The sequence below is a fragment of the Leucoraja erinacea genome, chromosome 19 (genome assembly GCF_028641065.1).
Source record: "Leucoraja erinacea ecotype New England chromosome 19, Leri_hhj_1, whole genome shotgun sequence".
Lineage (NCBI taxonomy): Eukaryota > Metazoa > Chordata > Chondrichthyes > Rajiformes > Rajidae > Leucoraja > Leucoraja erinaceus.
Genome location: NC_073395.1, coordinates 18,266,142 through 18,280,758, shown reverse-complemented (window position 1 = coordinate 18,280,758; position 14,617 = coordinate 18,266,142). Strand labels below are relative to the sequence as shown.

General features: G+C 48.3%; 1 protein-coding gene across 2 annotated transcripts in view; it reads left to right on the top strand.

The window, feature by feature from the left end:
- Positions 1–536: 536 nt before the first annotated feature.
- polr3b (polymerase (RNA) III (DNA directed) polypeptide B) overlaps positions 537–14,617 on the top strand; it is a 56,598-nt gene continuing 42,517 nt past the window's right edge. The window contains exons 1-9 of one of the 2 annotated variants that reach the window (XM_055650487.1): positions 537–678; positions 3,662–3,694; positions 4,916–4,972; positions 5,276–5,340; positions 5,751–5,826; positions 8,369–8,469; positions 8,556–8,647; positions 10,264–10,381; positions 12,085–12,193. In XM_055650487.1, coding sequence (XP_055506462.1) covers positions 595–678; positions 3,662–3,694; positions 4,916–4,972; positions 5,276–5,340; positions 5,751–5,826; positions 8,369–8,469; positions 8,556–8,647; positions 10,264–10,381; positions 12,085–12,193 — 735 coding nt within the window. In that variant the 5' untranslated portion in view covers positions 537–594. Of the gene's footprint in view, positions 679–3,661; positions 3,695–4,915; positions 4,973–5,275; positions 5,341–5,750; positions 5,827–8,368; positions 8,470–8,555; positions 8,648–10,263; positions 10,382–12,084; positions 12,194–14,617 lie in introns of those variants that run through there. The other variant, XM_055650488.1, reaches the window with a different exon arrangement.

Genomic DNA, 14,617 nt, shown 5'->3' with positions numbered 1-14,617 from the left:
GTGAGTACAGAGTGACTGTTTAGCAGCCTCACAGCCTGTGGCAGGAAGCTGTTTAGCACTCTTGTAGTCCGGGCTTTGATGCTGGGATACTCCCTTTAAATCCATCCTATTGAGACATTTTCGTCCAGATTCATGACCAGTTGAACAAATGCACCACATAACTTGCCCACTCCATCAGCGTTACTCCAGCAGTGCTGGGAGGTTGCTGAACAGCCTCAGTACCGCCCCAACAAACAGTGCGGCGCTCCCTCAGTACCGAAAAATATAGTAGGAATTAAGAGACAGAACAGGTCGCAGCTAATCCTAAACTCCACACAGCCCTACAGTAGACACCCCCCCCCCCCCCCCCCCTCCCTCCCCTCATCCCCCCCCCCCCTTCTCCCTCCCCCCCCCATCTCTCATCTCCCCCCCCCCCTCCCTCATCTCTCCCCTTCCCCCCCGCCTCATCTCTCCCCACTCTCCTTATACTCAACCCTCATCCTCTCTGCTTTTCTCTCCCCAATCTCGCCCCTTCTTTCCCCTTCCTCCCCCCCCTCCGCCGCCCGGACCCACTGCCGGGGCCGCGTGTTCCGGGGACGGGTTTGCGGGGCGGACATGGAGGTGGCCATCGACCTGCTGGTGGCCGAGTTCGGGGAGTTGGGCCCCGCGGAGCTGGCGGCGCCCGTCTGCGCTATCGAGGTGAGGGGTGAGGGGGGGCACGGAGAACCTGCGTCGCCGCGACCCGAGCCCTGTCTCACCTCGTCCCCCCCCTACCCTATCGTCCCCCATCCACACTCTTTCCATCTCTCCTCCCCTTACCCTCTCTACCTCCGCCTACCCATCTCTCTCCCCCTCCCTCTCTCTCCCCCTCCCTCTCTCTCTCCCCTTCCCTCTCTCCCCTTTACCTCTTTCCTTCCCTCTCTCTCTTTCCCTCTCTTCCACTTCCCTCTCCCCCCCTCTCTTTCATTCCCTTCCCACTCTCTCTCCCCCTTCCCACTCTCTCCCCCCCGCTTTCGCCCCCTTCCGTCTCTCCTCCTCTTCCCCTTCCCTCCCCCCCTCTTCTCTCCCTTCTCCCCCTTCCTTCTCTTCCCCCCTTCCATCCCTCCCACCCCTTCCTTCCCCCCCCCCTTCCTTCTCTCCTCCCCCCCTTCTTCTCTCTCCCCCCCCCCTCTCTCCCTCCCCTCTCCCCCCTTCCCTCTCTCTCTCTCCCCCCTCCCCTACGTCTCCCCCTACCACCTCTTCTCTTGCTCCCCCCTCCTCCCCTCACTTCCCACTCCCATGTCCCTCATCTCATCCCCTCCCCTTCATGGCCTCTCCCGGCACGGTCTCCATACTCTCCCACTCTCCCACTGCCACCTCAGGGCATTTGTTTACAATTACTTTTGCTCTGCTTTTGCTTTGAAACCCCTCGATTTTGGAAAGACGTGTGCGATGAAGATGGAATCTGCATTCTACAATGTAATTCTTCCCCTGCTGTGGTTCTAGGGCAGTGATTCCAGATTTTTGAGTGAGCCCCGGAAGGAGGTAGTCTGCCTCATCTGGAAGTGCTGTTATAGTCTGGATGGAGGGGGTGCTGGGACGAGTGTTGCAGGGGTTAGGGGAGGACAGATGAGGTAACTAGTGGTCCCCGAAAAATGGGGGAGATGGAGAAAGGGGAAGATGTAACGATGGATGGGATCCCATTGTGACTAGCAGTTATGTCCAAAGATGATGTATGTGCTGTATGCGGAGGCTGGTAGGGTGAAAGGTGACGACAAAAGGAAGTCTATCTCTGTTCTGGAGGTCTGAGCAGAGCCGACTTTTGGGAAATGAAGTGCCCGTGAGGTCTCCTTCAAGTGCAGCAGGGGGAAGCCAGGTTTCAGAAAAAGGAGGACATTTCAGGTGACCTGGAACGGAAAGCTTCATCTCGAGAACGGATGCAGTAGAGATGGAGAAGCTATGGAAAATGGATGGTGTTCTTACAGGAGACCTAGAAACATAGAAAATAGGTGCCACAGTAGGCCATTCGGCCTTTTGAGCCTGCACCACCAATCAATATGATCATGGCTGATCAACCATGTTGATCAGTACCCCGTGCTGGCTTTTTGCCCCATATCCCTTGATCCCCTTAGCCCTAAGAGCTAAATTTAACTCTCTTGAAAAGCACATGTACAAGGTTATTGCCTGGGGTGGTGATATACCAGCATAGATGCACAGGACATGGGGAACCCTAAACACCTCAGAATTATATAGCTTATTTCAAAGGGTAGTTTAGTCAGCAACACTCCTGGTGGGAAGAGGTGTGGTCGAGATTGCTGTGTACATCAGTGGGTTTACAGTAGATGTCAGTGGCTAGTTTGCTGAGATGGAGACAGAGAGATCAAGAAAAGGGAGAGAGGCCAAAGATGTTCAGAGTGAATGTGAGAGCGGGGTGGATGTTAGTAGCAAAGGTGATAAAACAGACAAGCTGCTGGCAAGTGCAGGCGGATGCAGCATCGACGGAGGTCGACTTGGAACAAGGACTGTTCCAGGGAGCTGATGAGAAGTCGGGACAACGATAGGGCAATGGCTGCATGTTGACTTGTAAAAAGTGGGAGGAATCCTTCAACAACTTCTGTCTCAATGTCACTTCAACTCCCCCTGCCCATTGCCACACTTGCCTGCCCTGTTCTTCGCTGTCGCTGTGAGGGCAAACACAGCCGAGAGCCGCAGCACCTCGCACTCCACTTGGGTGGTCTATGGGTGTGAGCTATGAACTCTCCAAACTCAGGTAACCCATTTCCCGTGTTCCTGCCCCCACTCCCAGCGGTCCTCCCAGGGTCCCTCTCCATTCCCCATTTCCATCTACCCATCACCCTCACACTCTGCCTGTGTTTCTTCTCACTGCCTTACACTTTCCGCAGCCCCCAACAAGCTCCATCTGCCCATCGTTCTCCCCATTCCACCCACCAACCCCTCTTTCCCTTTGCGCTCCGTCACCCAGCTCCACCCATCTCACTTGCTTCCGCCCATCTCATTGAAACTTACCGAATAGTAAAAGGCCTTGATAGAGTGGATGTGGAGAGGATCTTTCCACTAGTGGGAGAGTCTAGGAGCAGAGGTCATAGTCTCAGAATACAAAGGACATTCCTTTAGGGAGGAGATGAGGAGGAATTTCTTTAGTCAGAGGGTGGTGAATCTGGAATTCATTGCCACAGACGGCTGTGGAGGCCAAGTCAATGGATTTTTTAAAGACAGCTATAGATACCTGTAGATTCTTGGTTAGTACGGGTGTCGGTTTATGGGGAGAAGGCAGGAGTATATGGTTGAGGGGTAAAGATAGACCAGCCATGATTGAATAGACTTGATGGGCTGAATGGCCTAATTCTGCTCCTTTCACTCGAGAACTTACCAAGTCTCTCTCCCCCTCCCTCAAGCCTCTTCGTATTGCCCATCCTCTCTCCACACACTGTCCTGATGCAGGATTACAACCTGGAATACGAACCATTTCTCTGCCTCCACAGATGCTGCCTGACTTGCTTCAGCAAATTATTTTATTTTACATTTTTAGTGATCATGTGTCGACCCAAAAACTTGATCAATGTCACCTATCACCTGAAACATTACCACAAAGTGGAAATGTGGTATTGGCTTCATCATAACTATCTTGCGGCAGTTTAGCTGTGAATTGTTCTTGATTTTCTGTGTTTTGTCTTCCTTTTAGGAAAAATGGAAGCTGCTGCCTGCGTTTCTGAAGGTAATGTTGGAATTTATACCTTTACAATTCCAGTGTGTTTTGGAAGATGGAAAGGTGGCTGTGTTTTATTTGTTCCCTGTAGATAATCAAAATGTGCCACCCCTAATTTGAATTTGAATTTCCTTTATTGTCATTCAAACTTTTAAGTTTGAACGAAATTGCGTACCTTGCAGACATGACAGAAAAAAGCAACAAAATACACAATGAACACATTTTAACACAAACATCCATCACAGTGAATCTCCAGGCACCTCCTCACTGTGATGGAAGGCAAAAAGTCTTATGTCTTGCTTGCTCTCCCGCTGCATCGAGGCTCTTGATGTTGAAGCCCCCGCCAGGTGGTGTTAAATCCCGCAGCCGATTGTAAACTCCGCGAACGGGCCAATTCAAACTACGCGGCTCGGGGCAGACAAAGCCGCTACCGTCCAGTCCAGCGGACGAAGCTGCTGTTGCAGGAGCTCCCGTAAATCGGTCACCAACCAGGGACCTGCAACTAAAAATAGACTAAAACATACTTCTAACAAGATTGAAAACAAAAAAGGGAAAGACAGACGGACTGCAGGAGAGCCGCAGCTGCTTGGGCAGCGCCGTCACTTCTGAAGAAGATTTAACCCTTTCCATGAGAAGATTTAACCTTTCCCAGGAGAAGATTTAACCCTTTCCATGAGAAGATTTACGAGTATGTTGCCAGGTCTCGAGGGCCTGAGCTACAGAGAGAAGTTGGACAGGTTAGAACTCCATTCCTTGGAGCGCAGGAGGCTGAGGGTTGATCATGGAGATTTGTATAAAATCATGAGGGGAATAGATAGGGTGAAAATCTTGCTTGTAGCAGTATCACAGTATCATAGACAGACAATAAACAACAAAAAAACACAAATCACATATAAATTGTGCACAGATTATACATAAATCATGTAGAAATTACATAAAATACTTAAAGAAAGAAGACTGCAAACAAAACAAGATATTAGTGCAAAAACATAATTAGAAAATAAACAAAACCAGTCCATTGTAGCGCGTGAGTTCTTTTTAAAATGTTATTCTGTTCTCTGTCCGCAAGTACCTGGTAACTCGGCACCTCCTGTTGCAAGAACACTCGGTAGGCAAACATTCCCTCCGCATGGCCACAGGTGTCTGTCCTTCCTCCCTCGTCCCCACCACTTCCGGATCCATGTCTGTGCGTTTCGCTGACTGAACAAGTTCTTCTTTCTTTGTTTGCAGGTCAAGGGGTTGGTGAAGCAGCATATCGACTCCTTCAACTACTTTATAAATGTGGAGGTAGGTATGCTAGTGTCCAGCTGCGGCCTGCTCCCACACACTGTTCTCACGCTCACTGTCTCCCACAGACCGTTCTCACGCTCACTGTCTTTCCTACAGACTGTTCTGTTGCCCACTGGCTAACCCACAGACCGAGCTGCCTTCTCTGTCTCTCCCGCCTGTCTCTCCCACAGACTGTTCTGCCCTCTTTCTCCCGCAGTCCGTTCTGCCCCCTCACTGCCTCTACCGCAAATTGTTCTGCCCTCTCTCTGTCTCTCCCGCACTTTGTTCTTCCCCCTCACTGTCTCCCCTGCTCTCCTCTAGATTAAGAAAATCATGAAAGCCAATGAGAAGGTGACCAGCGACGCTGACCCCATGTGGTATCTGAAGTGAGTGTTGATCTTTACTATTCCCCTCCACGGGGATGCTGCCTGTATGGTTGGAAAAGGAAAGGAAACTGCAGATGCTGCAATCTGAAATTAAAACGGACATGCCTCAAAACCCCAGTCGGTTAAGCAAAATCTGTGGGAAGAGAAGTGATGACCCTCCACCTCTGGGCAAAGCTTCTGTTTCCACAGAGGCGCATCAGTAGAGTTGCTGCTCTCTAGCGCCAGAGACCAGCGACAAATGATATTACACCTTGGCAGAGTTCAATTGATTCCAGCTGTAATAATGCATTAAATATAAAACCATCGAGGATTGCATTTCTATAGTGCCGGCACCAAAATTCTCTATCGTCAATTAAGCCATTGAAATGTGATCATCATCAATGTAATGTTGAACAATGTGTTTATTTTAGGTACCTGAATATTTATGTGGGTGTTCCAGATGTTGAAGAGAGCTTCAATGTAACCCGGCCTGTGGCCCCACACGAGGTACAGTGCAGTTCCCTCTCTGAGCAAGTATGAGGAGTTCTTATTAGTAACTCTCCCTGTTGTTGGTTAGGGGCATTTACTATCCGCGTTGCCCTTGGCCAGTGGGGGGAGGTGGGGTGGAGGGGGGGGAGGGGGACGCTACTTTGAGCTCTGCGGTCCATGTGGGTAAGGAACTCTTGGCGAGGGAGTTCCAGGACTTAGACCCTGCAGTAATGGAGGCATGGTGATACATTTGCACACACACAGCAGCTTCAGTGAGTGAGGGTTCAACACAGCTTAAATCATATGCTTTGTGCTGAGATCTTGTGCTTAAGTGCGGCACAGTGGTGCAGAGGTAGAGTTGCTACCTTACAGCGTCAGAGACTCGGTTTCGATCTTGATTACATGTTTGCAGGTTCTCCCTGAGACCGCGTGGCTTTTCTCCAGGTGCTCCGTTTTCCTCCCACACTCCAAAGACGTACAGGTTTGTAGGTTAATTGGCTTGAGTAGAATTGTAAATTGTCCCCGGTGTGTAGGATAGTGCTAGTGTACAGGGTGACTGCTGGTCAGCGTGGGCTGGAGGGCCTGTTTCCGTGTTAAATTTCTAAACCTAAAGTCTAAATCTCAGAGGAAGTGTGCTATTGCAGATTCAGAAAGAGCAGGTTTAATTATGATTAGCAATTAGGGCATTCCCCCCCCACACTTATATGCTGCCTGACATATGACAGACCCTCCACAGACGCTGCCTGACCCGCTCAGTTCCACCAGCACGTTGTTTTATTTCTTTCCACTCCCACCCCTCTCCCCTTCACTCCCACTGCCCGCCGTTTGACTTGGGCTCTGCTCCATAATTCAGTGTGGCTCACAAGCAGTGCTCACTGATGTGAAAGGCAGATGTGGGTGTTGGAGAGCGGTATGGGGGGGGGAAGAATGGGAGGGTGGTGGCAAGTGGTCCATGCCTACGGGTGGGGAGGGCAGCAACACTGGCATTTGGGTGATGGTGCCCATGAGCTGCACAGCGACAGGGAGGAGAGAGGTGAAAGGATTGGGATGGGATGTGTGAGCACTGCAAGCCTAGAGTATTTACACCCAGAGCTCTGCGTGGCTGGTCTCTGAGATATCTTCAGTGCACAAACTCTCCCCAAGACCCTGTTTCACTGCAGTTTCTCTCCCCATGACCCTGCTTCATTGCGGGAACTCTCCCCGTAACCTTGTGTCAGTGCACGATCTCACCCCATCTGAAGAAGGGTCTGGACCCGAAACATCACCTATTTCTTTTCTCCAGAGATATTGTCTGACCTCCTGAGTTACTCCAGTTTTTTTGTGTGTCTCTCTCACGGTGGCACCTAATTCTTCTCTACTCTCATTTATTGTATTGTTCCTCAAAGGATAGATGTATCTCCAGATGATGTAATTGGGATTGTTCTATTTACTCTGTACACAACGGGAACACATTCTGGGAGCGATGAGTGTCTGGGTGACATATCACATCAAGCCTAGTCACTCAATTTTTAAGAACTCTCCATTTATAACAACTAGGATTTGAAAATGGTGCCAAATCTGGTGACTGTCCACTGTCTCAGTGTACTACTACAATATACATGTTCTGCATCTGAGATGCTTATCTAAGATATATCTGTGTGCTTATGTATAGTGATAGTTGGACTGAACTGTATACAAAAATGATTTTCACTCTACCTTGGTACTGTTCTCAATAACTAGAGAACGGTTCTGACCTCCCATCTACCTCACTGGAGACCCTCGGACTATCTTTGATCGAACTTTACTGGACTTTATCTTGCATTAAATGTTATTCCCCCTACACTTGGAAGAGATGAGACTCCTCCTAGCAGGCAAAGCAGATCACTTCCAAAAGACGTGGTCTGCATTTATGGAACTATTACAAGCATAAGGTGCAATAATAAGTTAAAACATAAAGGCTACCAGGACCTGGTAATGGGTATAAAATAAATTTTAAATAAAAACACGGTTGGTATATCCTTTTTTGCGGAGTTTTGTGTTCCAATAGAGCGATTGATTTTCCTTTCTTCTTTTTTTTTCTTTTCTTTCTAGGGTCTTATTTCTTTTCTTTACTTCCTTCTCTAATTCCTTCCCTAAGGGGTTCTCCTCTCCCAACACTTTCCTGCACGTTCACGATTCTTGCTTACTTTCCTTACTTCTTTTATTTCTATCTTTTTTAAAGCTCAAAAAATGAAGTGGTACAACATAATGTAATAAGATATATGCGACGTATTAATGTGATTTACTGTACTGCTAATAAAAATAAAATAAAAAAAAAATAAAAAAAAATGTTATTCCCTTTATCCTGTATCTGTACACTGTGGACGGCTTGATTGTAATCACGTATGGTCTCTCCGCTGACTGGTTAGCATGCAACAAAGGTTTTTTCACTGCACCTCGATGGTACATGTGACAACAAACTAAACTAGACTACATGTGACAAATAAAGTAACATTGAATAATTTTTCTAATCTCTCCCAGAATATGAAACTGTTGTCCTTCTCTCTGAGTGAAGTTATTTATTTCTAACATCCTTTCTCAGTGTCGTCTGAGAGACATGACGTATTCTGCCCCGATCACCGTGGACATTGAGTACACCAGAGGCAGCCAGCGCATAATCCGCAACGCATTGCCCATCGGCAGGTAATCAGCGGCCGCCGGGACCAGCGCAGCGTTTGCCCGCGTTTCCTTCCTCCTGCCCTATACTCACGGCTGTTGTTTCACCCTAGGATGCCGATTATGCTGCGCAGCTCAAACTGTGTGCTGACAGGGAAAACGGCAGCGGAGTTTGCAAAGCTGAATGAATGTCCTCTCGACCCAGGTAATTACCGGAGATTTTTCCAATGGGCCTTCACAGCAGATTGTGTCAGAAGGTGAACCTCCTTCCAGGGTGTAGCGACAAGGAACTGCTGATGATGGTTTACAAAACAAAACATTTGGTGTGCTGGAGTAAGCAGATCAGACAGAATCTCTGGAGAACATAGTTAGGTGATGTTCTTCAGATTGATTGTAGCGGAGAGAAGAAAGCGGGACATGAGGGGCCGTCCTGCTTTATTTTCCAGCTGGCACACAGTGGAGTTGCTGCTTCACAGCACCAGAGACCTGGATTCGATCCTGACTATGGGTGCTGTCTGTACGGAGTTTGTACGTTTTCCCTGTGACTGTGGGTTTTCTCCAGGTGCTCTGGTTTTACCCCACATTCCAAAGCTGTACTGGTTTGTAAGTTAATCGGATTCAGTAAATTGTCCCTAGTGTGTGGGATAGAACCAGTGTTCGGGATGATCGCTGGTCGGCGTGGACTAGGTGTGCCGAAGACTCGGTTTCCATGCTGTATCATTTAAAAATTAAAATCAGTCTATAGAAGGGTCCTGACCCAAAATGTCACCTATCCTTGTTCTCCAGAGATGCTGCCCGACTAGCTGAGTTACGCCAGCACTTTGTATCCTTTTCAGGCATTTTTTTTGTCAGTATGACGGGGCATTGCAAAAGGAAGGGTCGGCTTCCATGCTGAAAGAGGAGGGTGGCACCAGGACCGAGGAGTTGCTGGAGTGGAGCTGCAGGCAGGGAGAATGTGCTGGGACTTCTGAGTATTGGGATGGCATGGGGACAGAGATTGGTCAATGGAACAGTGACAGTGCAGCTGGAACTAATAAATGGCTCGGGCAGAAATGTCGTTATTAGCCGGACAAATTTCCAACAGTCATACAGCATGGAAACAGGCCCTTCAGCCCTTCGTCCCAACTATCCCACGTCGACCAACATGCCCCATCCACATTAGTTCCACGGTGGTGTAGCAGTAGAGTTGCTGCCTTACAGCGCTTGCCGTGCCGAAGACCCGGGTTCGATTCCGACTACGGGTGCTGTCTATAGGAGTTTGTACGTTCTCCCCCTGACCATGTGGGTTTCTCCGAGATCTTCGATTTCCTCCCACACTCCAAAGATGTACAGGTGGCATGTAGGTAAATTGGCTTGGTAAATGTAAAAAATGTCCCTAGTGTGTGTTGGATAATGTTAATGTGCGGGGATCGCTGGTCAGCGCGGACCCGGTGAGCTGAAGGGCTTGTTTCCACGCTGTATCTCTAAACTAAGTTAAATTAAACCTGTCTGCATTAGGCCCATATCCCTCTAAACCTCATCTATCTACTGTATATATGTCCAAATGTGTTTTCAACATCGTGATAGTACTTGCCTCATCTACCTCCTCTCTCAGCTCATTCCATACATCCACCACCTTTAGCGTTAAAAACAAAATGTTGCCCCTCAGTTTCCTATTAAATCTACCACCCCCCACCTCCGTTTAAACCTATGTCATTTGGTTCTTGATTCCCCTACTCTTGGTACAAGACTCTGTGCATCTACCCTATCCCCCTCATGATCTTACACATCTCTCAAATAACTGACTGGATTTAATTGAATGTTTTTGGTCTGCTTGCTTAGGTGGCTATTTCATTGTTAAAGGTGTTGAGAAAGTTATTCTCATCCAGGAACAACTATCAAAGAACAGAATCATTGTGGATGTGGACCGGAAGGGCACAGTCGGGGCCTCCGTGACCAGGTACTGTGTTCAGTCAGTAATGGGCTATGTGTGAACTGGTTGAGGCACACTCCCAGCCCAGAGTGTGGGCAGTGGAACTCGCACGGTGAGGCTGGAGGGGTGAATGTGCCCCAGATCTCCCAGCTGCCTGCTCCACCTCTCAATAAGATCATGGGTTACCTTTCACCTCCGCATCGCCTACCTACACAAACCCCACGGCCTTGATAAGTTAAGTTCCAGGAGCAGAATTATGCCATTTGGCCCATCAAGTCTACTCCGCCATTCAATCATGCATGACTGATCTATCTTTCCCTCTCAACCCCATTCTCCAGCCTTCTCCCCATAACCCCTGTCCTTTAGATATTAATATCTAACGGTCTGTTGACCTTTGTCTTGAATATACTCAGCAATTCTTGGGGAGAGAACTCAAAAGATTCATTACCCTCCATGTGAATAAATATATTTGATCATACAGTAGGGAAACAGGCCCTTCAGCCCAACACATCCATGCTGAGCAAGATGCCCCATTTAATAAGCCAGTCACATTTGCCTGTGTGTTGGCCCATGTCACTCTAACCTTTGATTATCCATGCACCTGTCCAATTACCTTTTGTTATATTGTGAGGGGTTTAAGAAGGTCGTGGCATCACTGTGAGTCGAGTTTGTGCCCATGTACGGTGAATTAACGCATATCCTCTGGAGAAGAGCATAATTGCGATTAACTCCGTTGGGTTGTGTGTTGGGTTGTCATTCAAACAGCAACGATTACTTATGGAAATATTGCTGATTTTGAGAAGTTTCAACCTTCACCTCCTGAATACTATTAAGGCAGGAGAATGGATAGACCAATAAAAAAAATTGACAGTTTCCTTTTATTAAATGGATACGCTGATCGATGTGGCTCTATGGGGGGGGGGGGGGTCTGTGCTGATCTGTACTCTGGAGGGGGTGAACTCGAGGCTGGGTGCTTGCCTTGGCTCTGAGCAAAGCACTGGCCCAGTTCTCTGGCAGTGACTCTGGCCCTAAACTGGCACTGTGCTCTGCCAGTGATACTGGGCTTTGCATGGGCCTTATCCTCTGGCTGGAACTCTGGGCCCTACACTGGCTTTGTCCTCTGCCACTGATGCTGAGCTCTGCACTGGCCCTGTGTGGCTGTGACTGGGGCCCTGTGCTCTGGGAATAATTGGACTGTGCACTTGTCCAATCCTCTGCCAGTGATACGGCTCTGCACTGGTTCTGTGCTATGGCCCTGTCCTCTGGCCATGACTGCCCTGCTCTGGCCCTGTCCTCTGGCTGACTGGGCCCTGCACTGGCCCTGTCTGGCTGACTAGGCCCCGGACTGGGCCCTGCCCTGTCCTCGGCTGTGTGACTGAGCACTGCACTGGCCCTTTCCTCTGGCTGTGACTGCTCCCTGCACTGGCCCTGTCCTCTGGCTATGACTGAGCCCTGTACTGGCCCTGTCCTCTGGCTGTGACTGATCCCTGCACTGGCCCTGTCCTCTGGCTGTGACTGAGCCCTGCACTGGCCCTTTCCTCTGGCTATGACTGAGCCCTGCACTGGCCCTTTCCTCTGGCTGTGACTGAGCCCTGCACCGACCCTGTCCTCTGGCTGTGACTCTGGGCCCTGCACTGTCCTCTGGCTGTGACTGAGCCCTGCACTGGCTAATCGGCCACCGCTTTGTCTACCCAACACCAACCAATAAAATAATTCTGCTCGATTTTCAGCTCCACGCATGAAAAGAAAAGTCGAACCAACCTGGTGGTGAAACAGGGCCGTTACTACCTGCGGCACAACACTCTGTCCGAGGACATCCCCATCGCCATTATATTTAAGGTAACAGCACGGACTCAGCTGGGAATGTTTGTGTGTAAACCCAGCCTGCTGGGAATATGAGTGTGTAAACCCAGCCTCTGGGAATGATAGCATGCAAAACGAGGCTTTTCACTGTATCTTGGTACACATGACAACAACAAACCTAAACCCAGAGCTTCATTACATTGCACACAGGACCTCACACAGAGAACCGTTAGCAGGCCTGTCTGACTGGTGCAATGGCTCTTTGAGAGCTGCATGGAACTCTTGACCTCAAATATTCATGTGATGAAATAGAGATATTGAGTGGGATTTTATGCTTGTATCTGTAGAGCATCTTTCACAAAGTCAGGATGATCTAGTGCATTCAATCAGGTGACTGAGCCGTCCTATCACCAACTAGAGAATGGTCCTGAACTCCCATCTATCTACCTCCTGAGAAAATCACGGACCATCTTTAATCGGACTTTACTGGATGTTATCTTGCACTAAACATTATTTCCTTTATCCTGTATCTATACACTGTGGGCGGCTTGATTACAATCATGTACAGTCTTTCCGCTGACTGTATAGACGCAATAAAAAGCTTTTCACTGTACCTCGGTACAAGTGTTAATAAACTAAACTAAACTAAATTGGATCCTGATCTACTCAGTCTCTCATCATTGGTCCTCCTAAGGTCCTGTGGAATCCCTTAACTCAGATGGTTGGTTTCTTTTTAAGTTCCTTGAGATGTTTGCCACCAGCAAAGGGCAGAGTTAGCCCTGTGTAGATGTCAGTCACCAGCAGAGGGCAGCGTTAGCCCTGTGCAATATTTGGCCACCCATGGCAAAGTTATCTGCTCAAAGTCGTTATGTGACAGAGCGCAGAGATGCCCAGAGGCGGTTAGCCATCGGTCAGGGCAAAGGTTATCTGATGGTTTGGTGGATGGTCATTAAAGTTGTGGGTTTGGTTGTGGACTTGGCAATCTCTATGGCCTGGTAGCCAAGCAAGGGTGGACTTTGTTAGGGTGACAATCGATCACTTGCATCCATCCCATGCTCTCCTCAGTCTGACCATTTCTCTGTTCATCCCCAGCATGTGGGGATGTTGACACGGCAGCATTCACTGCTCAACTGAGCTGCTCTTGATTGCGCTCAGATCAAGGAGGGTGAATGAATGCACGGTCAGGAATAAATGGGCAACATCGCACAACCATGGTAGACACATCATTACAGATTGCTCAAAGACAGTAATCAAATAGTCCAAGGTTTAGATTAGTTTGGTTTAATTGAGAGATCCAGCGTAGAAACAGGCTCACCGAGTCCGCATCAACCAGCGATTCCCGTACACCCCAGCACTACCCTACACAGTAGGGACATTTACAATCTTTACCAAAGCCAATTAACCTATAAATCTGCACGGCTTTTGAGTGTAGGAGGAAACTGGAGTAGCCGGAGGAAACCCACGCGGTCATGGGGAAAATGTACAAACACCGTATAGACAGCATCCGTGGTCAGAGTCGAACCCGGGTCTCTGGCACTGTAAGGCCGCAGCTCTAGTGCTGTGTCACTGTGCTGCCCTCAATGTAACTCTTGGAAGGGACCGGAGGAAATGGACAGGAGGTGGGAATGGCTACCTTGTGTTTTTTGCATACGGAGTTATTTATTGTCCTTGGCATAAGTTTGTATATTCAGTTAGATAGTTAGATAATACTTTGGCTTTGGGCTTGGTTTTCTTAGTTGAGCGCTTATCCTGGAGATATAGCACAAGTACTTTATGTTTTATTTGTAGTTTATTACTGATTACTAATTTATTGTTTTATTGATTATTAGATATTCACTGTGTTTAAGAGCCTGTGTGTAAAGCTGAAGCAAGTACGAATGTCATTAATCTGTTACCGGTACACATGACAAATACTCTCGACGGCACGGTAAATAAAGATCAGGATGAAGGCAGGGTGATAGTTAACCTGCAATGACTGACTTTTACAGAAATAACACACTGTTCACATGTCATCGGTTCAGGGCAAAGAAAACAACAACAGAAAAAGTGATCTAGCCTGAAGCGATCAATAGACAATAGGTGCAGGAGTAGACCATTCAGCCCTTCGAGCCAGCACTGCCATTCAATGTGGTCATGGCTGATCATCCCCAATCAGTACCCCGTTCCTGCCTTCTCCCCATATACCCTGACTCCGCTATTTTTAAGAGCCCTATCTAGCTCTCTCTTGAAAGCTTCCAGAGAACCGGCCTCCACTGCCCTCTGAAGCAGAGAATTCCACAGACTCACCACTCTCTGTGAGAAAAAGTGTTTCTTTGTCTCCATATCAAAATGAAGATCAAATTAGATCAAAGGAGTGGGTTCATGACAATGCCAAAATCTAGTATACGTGGATTATGAAGGTCAGGAATTAAAAATTCAGCAAAGCAGGGACAAGCAATGGGAAAGAAAGTGAAAGCAACA